Below are 13,697 nucleotides of genomic sequence, written 5' to 3'. Positions count from 1 at the left end.
TCCCCCCCTCACCTTGTCTTTCAACTTTTCCTCAAAATCCTCCCCTTTTTCTTAAGTTCCTTCCGGACTTGTTCTCTTATTTTTTTTTATTTGTTTGTTGTTTTTTATAACAGTTGTTCTTTGTTAAAAAGCATGTACCATCCTTAAGTTTGACAATTTTTTAAAGTTCTTTACTTTGTCAAGAGATACCAGAGATAAAAGTTCTTATAGTTAGTATCAATCTTATTTAAAAGTATTGTGAAGATTCTACCAGCTTGTACTTTTTAAAAAATATTCGGTACAAAATGAACTACATTGATGCCACACTGTGACACTATGAGCTTTTGGCCTCCCTTGTTTGCTGCATCAGCTTCACTGTGCAGTGAATAAGTTTCACATGAGATATTTTCTCTATAATCTTACCTTGGATATACATTTCTTTTTAAGTTTTATTTTTAATATTTATTCTGCCATAGATTACACTTGTACAGGTTTCCCATAAAACATTGTTTTCATCAAATAATTCAAGTATTGTAAGCATACAGATTGTCTGATATATCTTGCCTTCATAAGTATACAAAAATGATTCTTTTTTAAAATCATTTTTATGGTTATTCAGGTACAGTTGTCTCCATTTTCCCTCACCATCCCATCCCGCACCCCAGCCATCCCCACTTCCTACCCTCAATCCTACCCCTCTTTGGTTTTATCCATGTGTCCTTTACACATGTTCCTTGACAACCCTTCCCCCTTATCCCTTTTTATCCTCTTCCACCTCCCCTCTGATTACTCTCAGTTTCTTTTTAATTTTGGTGCCTCTGGTCATATTTTGCTTGCTTGTTTGTTTGGCTGATTACGTTCCACTTACAGGTGAGATCATATGGTATTTGTCTTTCAGCACCTGGCTTATTTCACTTAGCATAATTCTCTCCAGATAATTCTTCATGATTTTCTTATTGAGTTGTAATTCATGTATGAGGGCAGTTAGAAAGTATTTAAAACCAAATAATGAAAATATATCAAAATTTTGGAATGTCTTTAAAGCAGTGCTTAAGAAATGTATAGCTTCTAAAACTTATATTAAAAGGAATTGGTTAAAGAACATGTATGAATGACTCATGGACATGGATAATGATGGGGGATGAACTGTGCAAATTGGGGGTTAGGCTGAATGGAGGGGAGCAAAGGGGGAAAATTGGGACAACTGTGATAGAATAAACAATAATAAAAAAAAGGAAAAAACTTATATTAGAATGAAGGAAAGGCTTACAAATCAATGATTTAAGTTTCTTGTTAATAAGGTAAAAAAAAATGAGCCAATTTACCCCAAAGTACAAGAAAAGAAATAATAAATTAAGAGTAGAAATTGATTAATTGAAATGTAAACAACAGGAAAATTAACAAAATCAAAAGTAGGATTTTAAAAAGTCAACAAAATTATTAATCTCTTGCAAGGCTGTTCAAGAGAAAAGAGAGCAAATGCAAATTACCACCATCAGGAAGGAAAGGGAAATCACTACAGATTCTACAAACCAAGAGGATAAACACTATGAAAAAATCTATGCCAATAAACTCAACAACTTTATTGAAATAGATAATTCCTTAAAATATGATTTATCAAAATTCACATTAAAATGAATTAGAAAATATGAATACTCTTAAATCTATAAACAATATTAAATTTTTTAACAAAACTTTTCTCACAAAGCAAACTTCAAGTCTAGGTCATTCCATTGATGAATTCTGTCAAATAATTGAGGAAGAAATAATATTATACAAACTCTTCTTCAGAAAACATAAAAAGAAAAAATACTTTGTTACTAATTTTATGAGGTCAGAAAAGTTCTTGATAACAAAGCCAGGCAATGAATGACATTGTAGAAAACTACAAATAAATGTTATAAACGTAGACATAAAATCCATTTAAAATGAACAAATCGGATCCAGCAATACATATAAACTAAATATATATCATGACCAGCTAGGATTTATCCCATGAATGAAAAGTTGGTTTAATATTAAAAAATCAAACAGTGTAACTTACCATAGTAACAGACTAAAAATTAAATATATTATTGCTCTAATGATGCAGAAAGAGTATTAGACAAAATTCAATGTCCACTTATGATTTTTTAAGAAAACTACCAATAAACTAGGAATAGAAATAAACTTTCTCAATTGATAAAGGGAACTGATGAAAAGCCTACAACTAAAGCAATACTGTTGAAAAATTGAATACTTTCCCCCTGAGATCAGGAGCAAAGCAAGATTATGTACTGTCACCATTTTTATTTGATTACATCATCAAGTAAAAATAATAATGATGACATCATTTTTTTTTTACTTTCCTAATGCTCTACTTACATCCCTGTGACTGTATTTACAACTGGCAGTTTTTACATCTCAATCCCTTTCTGTTTTTCATTATTTTTATTCAACATAGTAGTAGAGATTCTAGTTAATGGGTAAGGCTAGAAAAAGAAGTAAAATAAAAATTGGTAAGAAAGAAGTAAACTGTTCCTATTTATAAGTAACATGATTGCACAGAAATTTCTAAGGAAGCAACCACAACCTCAACCCCTACAACAAAACACAGCAGAACGACCAAGTGCATTTAAGAATATAATGTACAAGGTCAATATATGAATGATACAAAGCCATAAACTAGGGTGTCCAACCTTTAGGCATCTCTGGGCCACAGTGGAAGAAGAGGTGTCTTGGACTACACATTAAATATATAAACACTAACAAAAATTAATGAGCAAAACAAAAGTTTTAAATACTCTTACAAGTTTGTGTTGGGCCACCTTCTTAGCCATCTCGGGCCACATGCAGCTCATGGGGTGCAGGTTGAACTACCTTGGAATCAAATAATTAGTTTGGCCATATGAAATTTTGATGTACTCAAACAGCAATTATATGGAACAGCCTAATAATAAGAGGAAGAAAATTGAGTAAATTTATATTTCCATATAGCTAATACATACATATGTGCATACAAAAGCAAATAATAATCAACCTACAGTTTATGCATCCTCTCTTCAGTCACTCTTCAGTCACAAATTAATGAGAACAATTCATTGGATTATTTTTTCTCTGTCCTAGCTTCTTCTAGAGTATTACTAATTAGCACAGAAATGGCTGGAAGAGAAGAAGTGTAAGGAAAGAGGAAGAGCTGGTAAGCCTTCTTAATTGCATAAACTTAATTGCATTAGAATGCTTGGTACAGATGATAGGAGAGATCGACACCACAGAAACTTTCTGGTTCATTGAAGACATGGATTATGAGATTCTATTTCTAAGGAATTGTGTGATTACATAGATTAACCATCAATTCTAAGGAAGATTGAGTATCTACTTGTAGGATATTTACATATACTGATATCCAATTAGTGATTTAAGTCATATGAGTGGTTTTTCCAGTTCTCTTTAGTTTCTAAGCAGCTTTATGGAGGTATAATTGGTATACAAAATAATTGCATATATTTAATGTGTATAACTTGATGATTTTAGACATATGTATACATCAGTGAAACATCACCATAATCAGCATAACAGAAATATGCATTACCTCCAAAAGTTCCCTTTGCCTCTTTTTTTAAGGATGTGGTAAGACACTTAACATGACATCTATCCTCTTAAATTTTTTAAGTGCACAATACAGTACTGTTATTGTATTGTATTGTTTTACTCTGTTGTGTGACATATCTGTACACATTATTCAAGCTGCATAACTGAAACTTTATACCCATTGAACGGCACCTGCCATTTCCTCTTCCCCTCACATTCTAGGAACCATCCTTCCACTCTTTGATTCTATGCATTTTACTCTTTTAGATACTTAATATAAGTGGAACCATGCAATATTTGTCCTTCTGTGACTTGTTTATTTCATTTGTCATAATGTCCTCCAGGTTAATTTATATTGCCACAGATGTCAGCATTTCCTTTCTTTTTTTTTCCCACTGAGGCACTTTACTTGTACATATGCACTACATCTTTAGAAAAAGAATCCCTGGTTTCTCCCTACCCTGTGTGTTTTTTACTTGCTTCATTATGGTTCAAGATGCTTGTTTAGGTTGTCAGTACAATGAAACCAAAATGACAGGAAGAGAGCCAGTTGTTGTGCCATTTTTGTAGATCTTTGAGTTGCTCATCAAATCCGGGGCTGATCACTCCACATTTGTTTAACCTGTCCATGAGGATCACAACAATTTCCCCATCTCTGCAATTCTCAGTGGTTTCAAGTTTGCCAATGTGATCATGCTTCATTATCACAGTTATAAACCAGATGATGACTTTGGAGCACAGCCTAATAAGAACCTGGCATTTGCCTCTATTTTTGGCATTGTTGATGTTCTTGAGAGCATCAGCCAGGACATTCATGTGCACCATTGTAGTGGCATGGAAAGAGCCAGGATTTTCTTTTTTTTAAAGGCTGAATAATATTATGATATTTTGAATGTATACCACATTTTCTTCATCCATTCATTTGTTGATGGACATTTACATTGTTTCCATGTCTTGGCTAATATGAATAATGTTGCAATGGGAGTTCAGCTATCTCTATGAGGTCCCAATCTCAGTTCTTTTGGATATCTATCCAGAAGTAAGATTGATGGATCATGCAGTAGTTCTATTTTCAGTTTTTTTAGGAAGTTTCATACTGTTTTCTATGATGAATGCACCATTTTGCACCATTCTAACTAACAGTGTGCAGGGGTATTCAAACATTTAACATCTCTGCACCACACTGGAAGAAGAGTTGTCTTGAGCCACACATTAAACACATTGTTACATGTAATCATGAAAAGGTCTCATAATGTTTTAAGCAAATTTACGATTTTGTGTTGGGCCACATTCACAGCCATCCTGGGCTGCATGTGGCCCATTGGTGCAGGTTCGACACCCTTGGTATAAATGGTTCCAATTTCTCTACATCCTCAACACTTGTTATGTTTTGTTTTCTGGATAATAGCCATCCTAACAGGTACGAGAGAATATGTTATTGTGGTTTTTATTTGCATTTTCCTGATGATTAGTGATGTTGAACATACTTTCATATATCTTTTGGTCATTTGCATTGTCATCTTTGTAGAAATGTCTATTCAAGTGGGATTATTTGCATTTTTTGCTTTGAGTTGTAGGAGTTCCTTATATATTGTATATCTTAGATATTAAAGCCTTATCTGTTTCAATTCTTTTCAGAAAATTTTAGCTTATTATTATAATTCTTCTCCATGTCAGCTTATATATGTGTTGACATGAAACTTTGGTACAGGGATTCTTACTTTTTAAAATATAAAAAGAATAGCATTATATGTTGAATTGAATTGTATGAGAAATTTGGGGGCCCAAGGGAAATAGTATACAACAACTAGAAAAAATATCTAAAAGAGTACATTGCTAAGGTTTTGTGAACCATTGCCATTCTATGAAAGCAATTTTTATGTAGGCACCAAGATTTCTAGCTTACTGGGTAGAATTTGGGTTTTTAGGTTGATGGTTCTCTGAGTATTTCTTCAGCCAGATGGTTCTGTAGTCTGGATGCCACCTGACCAGGTAATGTTAGCTAGATTATTTAATTGTGTGTTTATTAAACTTGTTTTCTCTGGCAATGTATTGTACCTTTTTAGAATGTCTCCTTGGCAAACTGCTGAATTTGGGGTGCTGGTTATTTTTTAAAGTATATCACTAGGGCTCTCAGGGATTACTACTTACATTAGCACACCAAGAATAGGGCTTCCTCCCAAAGCAATATACAGATTCAATGCAATACCTATTAAGGTACCAATGGCATATTTCACAGACATAGAACAAACACTTCAAAAATTTATATGGAACTTTAAACGACCCCGAATAGCAGCTGCACTTTGGAGAAAGAAGAACAAAGTAGGAGGGATCACAATACCGGATATCAAACTGTATTACAAAGCCATTGTAATCAAAACAGCCTGGTACTGGCATAAAAACAGGCACATAGACCAATGGAACAGAACAGAGAGCCCAGAAATCAACCCAAGTCTCTACAGTCAATTAATATTCGACAAAGGGTGCAGTAACATAAAATGGGGTAAAGATAGCCTCTTCAACAAATGGTGTTGGGAGAACTGGACAGCTACGTGCAAAAAAATGAAACTTGAGCACCAACTTACACCATACACCAAAGCACCCAAAATCATGGAGACTGAATGGTATGCTATTAAACAATGAATGGGTCAAGAATGAAATTAGGGAAGAAATCAAAACGTTTCTGGAAACAAATGAAAATGATCTCACAACAACCCAAAACTTTTGGGACACAGCGAAGGCAGTCCTGAGAAGGAAGTTTATAGCAATACAGGCCTACCTAAAGAAGATAGAAACATTTCAAACAAACAACCTACCCCTATGCCTGCAAGGACTCGAGGAACAACAACAAAGACAGCCCAGAGCAAGCAGAAGGAAGGAAATAACCAAGATTAGAGCAGAAGTAAATGACATAGAGACTAAAAGCACAATCCTAAGGGTCAATGAATCCAGTAGTTGGTTCTTTGAAAAGATAAACAAAATAGACAAGCCTTTAAGTAGGCTCATCAAGAAAAGAAGAGAGAAGACACAAATAAACACAATTAGAAATGAAAGGGGAGAGATTACAACTGATACCACAGAAATAGAAGGGATTGTAAGAAATTACTATGAAGAACTGTACGCCAAGAAATTTGAAAAACCTAAAAACCTAGGGGGAAATGGACATATTTCTAGAAAAATATAATCTTCCAAAACTTGATGAAAAAGAAGCAGAAAATCTGAACACACCAATAACAGCAAAAGAAATTGAAGCAGTAATAAAAAAAATTTCCATCACACAAAAGCCTTGTACCAGATAGTTTAACAGGAGAATTCTACAAAGCATTTAAGGAAGAACTAACCCCTATTCTTCACAGACTATTCCAAAAAATCCAAAAGGATGGAAAACTCCCAAATTCTTTTTATGAAGCCAGCATCATCCTAATTCCAAAACCAGATAAAGACACAACAAAGAAAGAAAACTTCAGGCCAATATTGCTGATGAACATAGGCGCTAAAATCCTTAACAAAATATTGGCAAATCACATTCAACAATATATCAAAAAGATCATACACCATGACCAAGTGGGATTCATCCCAGGGATGCAAGGATGGTTAAATATTAGCAAATCAGTAAATGTAATACATCGCATAAACAAAAGCAAAGACAAAAACCATATCACCATATCAATAGACACGGAAAAAGCTTTTGATAAGGTACAACACCCATTTATGATAAAACACTCAGCAAAGTGGGAATACAGGGAGCATTCCTCAATGTAATAAAGGCCATATATGAGAGACCTACAGCCAATATCATACTCAATGGGCAAAAATTAAAAGCTTTTCCACTAAGATCAGGAACAAGACAAGGATGTCCACTTTCACCACTTCTATTCAATATAGTTTTGGAACTTTTGGCCACAGCGATCAGGCAAGAAAAGGAAATAAGAGGCATCCAAATTGGAAAGGAGGAAACAAAACTGTCACTGTTTGCAGATGACATGATAGTGTACATGGAAAATCCTATGGACTCTACCAAAAACTGCTCGAACTAATTAATGAATTTGGCAAAACAGCAGGATACAAAGTCAATATCCAGAAATCAAAGGCATTTTTGTATACTAACAATGAATCAGCAGAAGCAGAAATCAAGAAAAAAATCCCATTCGATATAGCAAAAAGAAAAATAAAATATCTGGGAATAAACCTAACCAAGGAGGTAAAAGACCTGTATGCAGAAAACTACACAGCACTGAAGAACGAAATCAGGGAAAACACAAACAAATGGAAACATATACCGTGTTCATGGATTGGAAGAATTAACATCATCAAAATGTCCATACTACCCAAAGCAATATACAGATTCAATGCAATACCTATTAAAGTACCAATGACATATTTCACAGACATAGAACAAACACTTCAAAAATTTATATGGAACCATAAATGAGCCCAAATAGCAGCTGCACTTTTGAGAAAGTAAAACAAAGTAGGAGGAATCACAATACCTGATATCAAACTATATTACAAGGCCACTGTCATCAAAACAGCCTGGTACTGGCATAAAAACAGGCACATAGACCAATGGAATAGAACAGAGAGCCCAGAAACCAACCCAACTCTCTATAGTCAATTAATATTCGACAAAGGGGGCAGCAACATAAAATGGAGTAAAGATAGCCTCTTCAACAAATGGTGTTGGGAGAACTGGACAGCTATGTGCAAAAAAATGAAACTTGAGCACAGACTTACACCATACACCAAAATAAATTCAAGTTGGATAAAAGACTTAAATATAAGCCGTGACACCATTAAAGTCCTAAAGGAGAACATTGGCAAGAAAATCTCAGATATTTCATGCAGCAACATTTTTACTGATATGTCCCCTAGAGCAAGGAATATAATGGAAAGAATAAACAAATGGGATCTCATCAAAATAAAAAGCTTCTGTGTGGCTAAAGAAAACAACATTAAGTTAAAAAGAGAACCAACTGTATGGGAAAACATATTTGCCAATGATACCTCAGGCAAAGGTTTAATCTCTAAAATATACAAAGAACTTACATGACTCCACTCTAAGAAGACATCTAACCCAATTAAAAAATGGGAAAAGGACTTAAACAGACACTTCTCCAAGGAGGACATATAGAATATCCAGAGACACATGAAGAGATGCTCAATATTGTTAGCTATCAGAGAGATGCAAATTAAAACCACAATGAGATACCACTTTACACTGATCAGGATGGCTATCATAAACAAAGCAACAAACAACAAATGTTGTAGAGGGTGTGGGGAATAGGGGTCCTTAATTCAATGTTGGTGGAATTGCAGACTGGTACAACCATTATAAAAAACAGTGTGGAATTTTCTCAGAAGACTAAAAATGGACCTGCCGTTTGACCCAGCAATTCCACTGCTAGGATTATATCCTAAGAATCCTAAAACACCAATTTCAAAGAATCTATGCACCACAATGTTTATAGCAGCACAATTTACAGTAGCCAAGAGTTGGAAGCAACCTAGGTGCCCATCAGTAAATGAATGGGTCAAAAAATTGTGGTACATATACACAATGGAATTCTATGCAGCTGAGAGAAAGAAGGAGCTACTACCCTTTGCAACAACATGGATGGAACTGGAAAGCATTATGCTGAGTGAAATAGGCCAGGTGTTGAAAGACGAATACCATATGATCTCACCTTTAACAGGAAGCTAAACAACAAAACAAACAAGCAAGCAGAATAAAAACAAAGACACTGAAATAGAGAACAAGAGGGGAGAGGGAAGGGAATTTAAGGGGGAAAAAGGGGAGGGTTTTTGAGGAACAAGTATGAAAGACACAGGGATGAGGACTAGGGGGTGAGGAAATGGGAGGGAGGTGGGGAGCACAGGGCAGGGGGGTGGCTGGGATGGGAGAAATAGACAAAAAATGTACTTGAAAAATAACTAAATAAAATTAAAGAAAAAAAGAATAGGGCTTCCTTACCTTGGGACCTCACTGCACTCATACCATAACCGCTTTTGATTTTTAAGCCTAATTCTTTATTTTTATATTTGGAATTACCCTTTGGAGTGATTGTCATAGGTGATCTAGTGGTTGCTGTTTGAACTCTGAATCTCCTCATTGATTTGGGTTTATCTTGGAGAGTACCAACAGTTTATACCCAACAGTTGGTGACCATGTCAAGACCCCATTTTCAGATAGTGCAGTTAGGGTAACTTAAGAGGTCAAAGAAACTGGAAGAAATTTGGGTGATTTTGTGGTCCTGTGTAGACACTGCAGCAAGTACAAAACAGGTAAGATATAGCCCTAACCCTGTCCACAAAGTGAATAGCATCATACAATACTAGCATCCTCCAACCCCACCCAACATACTGGATCACACCCACACTGGGTGGCACAGGTGAAGGTAAATGAATTGTCAGATGAGACAGGAGGGGCCCATGACCATTATTTTCAGTGTATAGATGTTTGGCCTTCAGGGTCTGTTTTCTTCTATGAGCCCTAATCATATTGTGACTACCTATCAGCACTGGAGGATAAAAGCACCATTAGATGTCTTGTCATGACATCTTCTGTCCACCAGATCTATCATTCATAGATCAGGCAAATGGCTCAGAAATGCCAGGAGAAATTTCAGAAGCATTCAAGACAAAAGGAATGGAGGTTGACCCCAGGTGTTTCCCTTTAACCAACAAGGGTATGTAGTTAATTCCAGAGCAGCTCTGACTCTTGGCACCTTGGTACATGGTCTAAGTGAGGAGTCTGGAATCACACCTCCATTTTAGACTAAGGCTGTCCTACTGTAGGTGGTCCTCCTGGTCTTACAGTTCTGTAGGTTGTCTGTGAAAGTGATCAGAATTATTTGTCTTTTATCAGAAAAAAAGAGAATGAGTATATTTCTTTTCAGAATTATAAGAGTAATAATGGAGTATGCAGAGAGCACAGCAAATATTATAGTGATGAAAAGATAATTAATCAAAAGATGGTTAAGCATCTGGATGAACTTATTGAACTAAAATGTAGATTAATGCAGTATTTATCCCCCCAGAGGTTGATCATTATCACATAATATGTGTTGTTTGCAAATTAACACAATCTTTGGACATTTTATAGAGGGTTGGAAAAGTATCACTTTACATGCAGTTAAATACATATTCTGAAAATAAATTTCTTTGGTGAGCTTCCCTTCTCAAATATGGTTCAGTACAGTGGAGAGACATACCAGCCAGGGGCCATTCCTAACCAGCAGAGTAGCTGTACCATCCCTGCAGAGTGACTTCATCATTTATTAAGGAAATCCACGCATGGTGACTCTGGCCAGGTGCACATCCTTATAGAAAGCAAACAGTGGCATTGGGTTTTTTGAGTTGTCGGGACAATAATATATGTGTCATTTAAGCAAGTGCAGGTTTTGCTTACTCTGAAATTCCTTGAACTAGTGTAAACTTAATTGACAATTACTTTTTGCATATGGTAGAAGCCACTCTTCAGTATTTGTAGACAGTTGTTGTATATGGATTATGTTCAAAGGAATTTTACATTTTAATTTTATCTGGGAACTTCTACTGTTTGGTTATAGAATACCTTCTGTCAACCCAGCATCATTCTGTTTCAGTAATTTTAAACCATTATGTCTAAGTGGCATTCATCATGTTTATTGAATCATAAATATGACTCATTAGGATGTAACTGCAAGGAACTTGATTTGGGTAGCTTGGTAACTTTTTAAAAGAATATCATAGATATTCTTTCTGAAAACCTTTCTGATATTTGTTAATTTGAATGTATTCTACAGTTGATCTAAATTTTCTGTTGCCTAGGTATTTATGGCTTGTTTATTTGTGATAGTTGTTTTTGTTTTTAATACCATTGGTCATCTGACTAAGATGTGGTGGTTCTGTGTATCTGTTTGTTCTTGGCAACACTTAATAACACTTATGTTATTAAAACACAAGTTTGTGTTTTATAGAATTGAAAAATCAGTTTCCCAAGCTTCCTGGATAGGGAAATGGTATAACATAATGAATAAGAGCATTGCTTTGTGAGTCAGAGTTATTAAGTCTAACTGCAGCTTTCTTTCTTAGTAGTTGTGTCCTTGAACAAGCTACTTAATCTCTCTAATATTTGCTTTTATCTTTGTTAAATGGGGATAATAAGAGAATCTACCTTATAGGTTTGTTGTAAAGAATAAATGAATAATCCATTTAATGTAGGTCTTGGCACACAGTAAATTTTCCATAAACTTTTGTCACATTATCTATTAACATTCTCACATGCTTGAGAAATGGTGCCTGTCCCTAGAGTTAATTCTTTCTTGTTACTATATTTATTTTAAGGAAGTTACATAAAGTGTCCAGACTTCTAGCCTAGTGCTTCCTCTTTTATATAGATATCTTTTTTCTTTTATAATACTCAAATTCATATCTAGGCAAAGTTGAAGATGTGAAACCTATATACAGTCAATTTTGTCATTTTACAAGTCTTTTGAAAAGGTGTTTTGCACATTGTAATACTCCACCAATGTTTTTGGATCTGACCCCTTTTAATATCTTTCTTGCAGTTTAATAGCAGCAAAGCAGGAAGAGAAACAAAACCATTTGCCTGTCCTTTGGTTTAATATGAACCTCTAGACCCTGATCCATAAAACAGGATATTTCATCTTCTGCAGGAAGTGCTAATGAAAGTCAAGTGTTATAAGACACTGTTTTTTATCACCATGAAGGTTTATTAGTCAATGTGTTCACAGAGGAATACAGGTTAATTGGACAAAGCTGGATATTTATTTGATAAAATGCCTCACAGGTCAGTTTCTATGAATTTTCCTCAAGAAGTCTGGGAATTATTTCAAAAATAAAAAATTCTTTGGAGACTTGAGAAGTAAGTTTCAGTAGAAATTGAATTATCCCAAAAGTGAGAAAAAAATTCTTTGGACTTGAGAAGTTAATTTCAGTAGAAGTTGTCTTAAGGGAAATCAGTTCTGTTTGTGTTTTCTGCTCTCCAGTCATTTGAAATGGCCACTTGCATTACCAGAGGAAGGGGCCAGGTGGAAAAACAAAGATAAAAACATAATCACTGAAGATATGTCCATCAAAAGATCATCCAGAGCTATATATATTCTTTCTCTATGTATAAATTTGGTAGGCAGGAAGAGTCTTCAACAGAACTGTTTGTAGACCATAGTTATATTTCAGATTCATATCACATCTAGGTCTTGGCACTGTTAGAGTATTAACATTTTTTTTCTAATTTTATCACCTTTTTAAAAACTATCAATTACAAAAATAACATGCTCTGATTAACTATACTAATAGATATGTAAATTCTTAAATTTAGGATAATTTTAGTTTTCAGAAGCACAGAACAACTGTCATATTAAGAGCAGTATTGAAATCTCAATTTGTTATTTTGCTTTTTTAATTCTTTTTTAAAAATATATTTTATTAATTATGTGATTACAGTTGTCCCACTTCCCCCTTCATTCCCCTCCACCCTGCACACCCTGTCCCATCCAAATCCCCCCCTTTAGTTCATGTCTGTATGTCATAAGTTCTGTAGCTTCTACATTTCCCACACTATTCTTGCCCTCCCCCTGTCTACTTTTCCCCTACTGTCTATGCTACTTATTCTCTGTACTTTTTCCTCCTCTCTTCTCCTCCCACTTCCCTGTTGCTAACCCTTCATGAGATCTCCATTTCTGTGGCTCTGCTCCTGATCTAGCTGTTCACTTAGTTTGCTTTTGTTTTACCTGTGGTGATTAATAACTGTGAGTTTCCTATCCTTTCACTATACATATTTTTTATCTTCTTTTTCTTAGATAAGTCCCTTTAACATTTCATATAATAAGGGGTTGGTGATGATGAACTCCTTGAACTTGACCTTATCTGAGAAGCACTTTATCTGCCCTTCCATTCTAAATGAAAGCTTTGCTGGATAGAGAGATCTTGGATGTAGTGCTTGCCTTTCATGACTTGGAATACTTCTTTCCAGCCCCTTCTTGCCTGCAAGGTCTCTTTTGAGAAATCAGCTGACAGTCTGATGGGAACTCCTTTGTAGGTGACTGTCCCCTTAGCTCTTGCTGCTTCTAGGATTCTCTCCTTCATTTTAATCTTGGCTAATGTAATGATGATGTGTCTTGGTGTGTTCCTTCTTGGGTCTAACT

The 13,697-nt window shown here is 35.1% G+C and overlaps 1 protein-coding gene and 1 pseudogene across 2 annotated transcripts in view; one reads left to right on the top strand and one right to left on the bottom strand.

Annotated features, from left to right (window-relative positions):
• LHFPL3 (LHFPL tetraspan subfamily member 3) overlaps window positions 1-13,697 on the top strand; it is a 226,943-nt gene that overhangs the window by 88,137 nt on the left and 125,109 nt on the right. The window contains exon 2 of one of the 2 annotated variants that reach the window (XM_053668910.1): window positions 3,085-3,161. The exons of the other annotated variant lie outside the window; for it this stretch is intronic. Within the exon in view, the coding sequence (XP_053524885.1) occupies window positions 3,085-3,140 (56 nt within the window). The 3' untranslated portion in view covers window positions 3,141-3,161. Of the gene's footprint in view, window positions 1-3,084; window positions 3,162-13,697 lie in introns of those variants that run through there. 2 annotated transcript variants of the gene reach the window in all.
• On the bottom strand, window positions 4,006-4,374 carry LOC119059606 (40S ribosomal protein S15a-like; annotated as a pseudogene).

This window comes from Artibeus jamaicensis, unplaced genomic scaffold (genome assembly GCF_021234435.1).
Source record: "Artibeus jamaicensis isolate MK-2021 breed Jamaican fruit bat unplaced genomic scaffold, CSHL_Jam_final contig_518, whole genome shotgun sequence".
In the NCBI taxonomy this organism is placed as follows: domain Eukaryota; kingdom Metazoa; phylum Chordata; class Mammalia; order Chiroptera; family Phyllostomidae; genus Artibeus; species Artibeus jamaicensis.
Note: the sequence above shows the minus strand (reverse complement) of the source record. Positions and strands in the feature narration are given on the sequence as shown.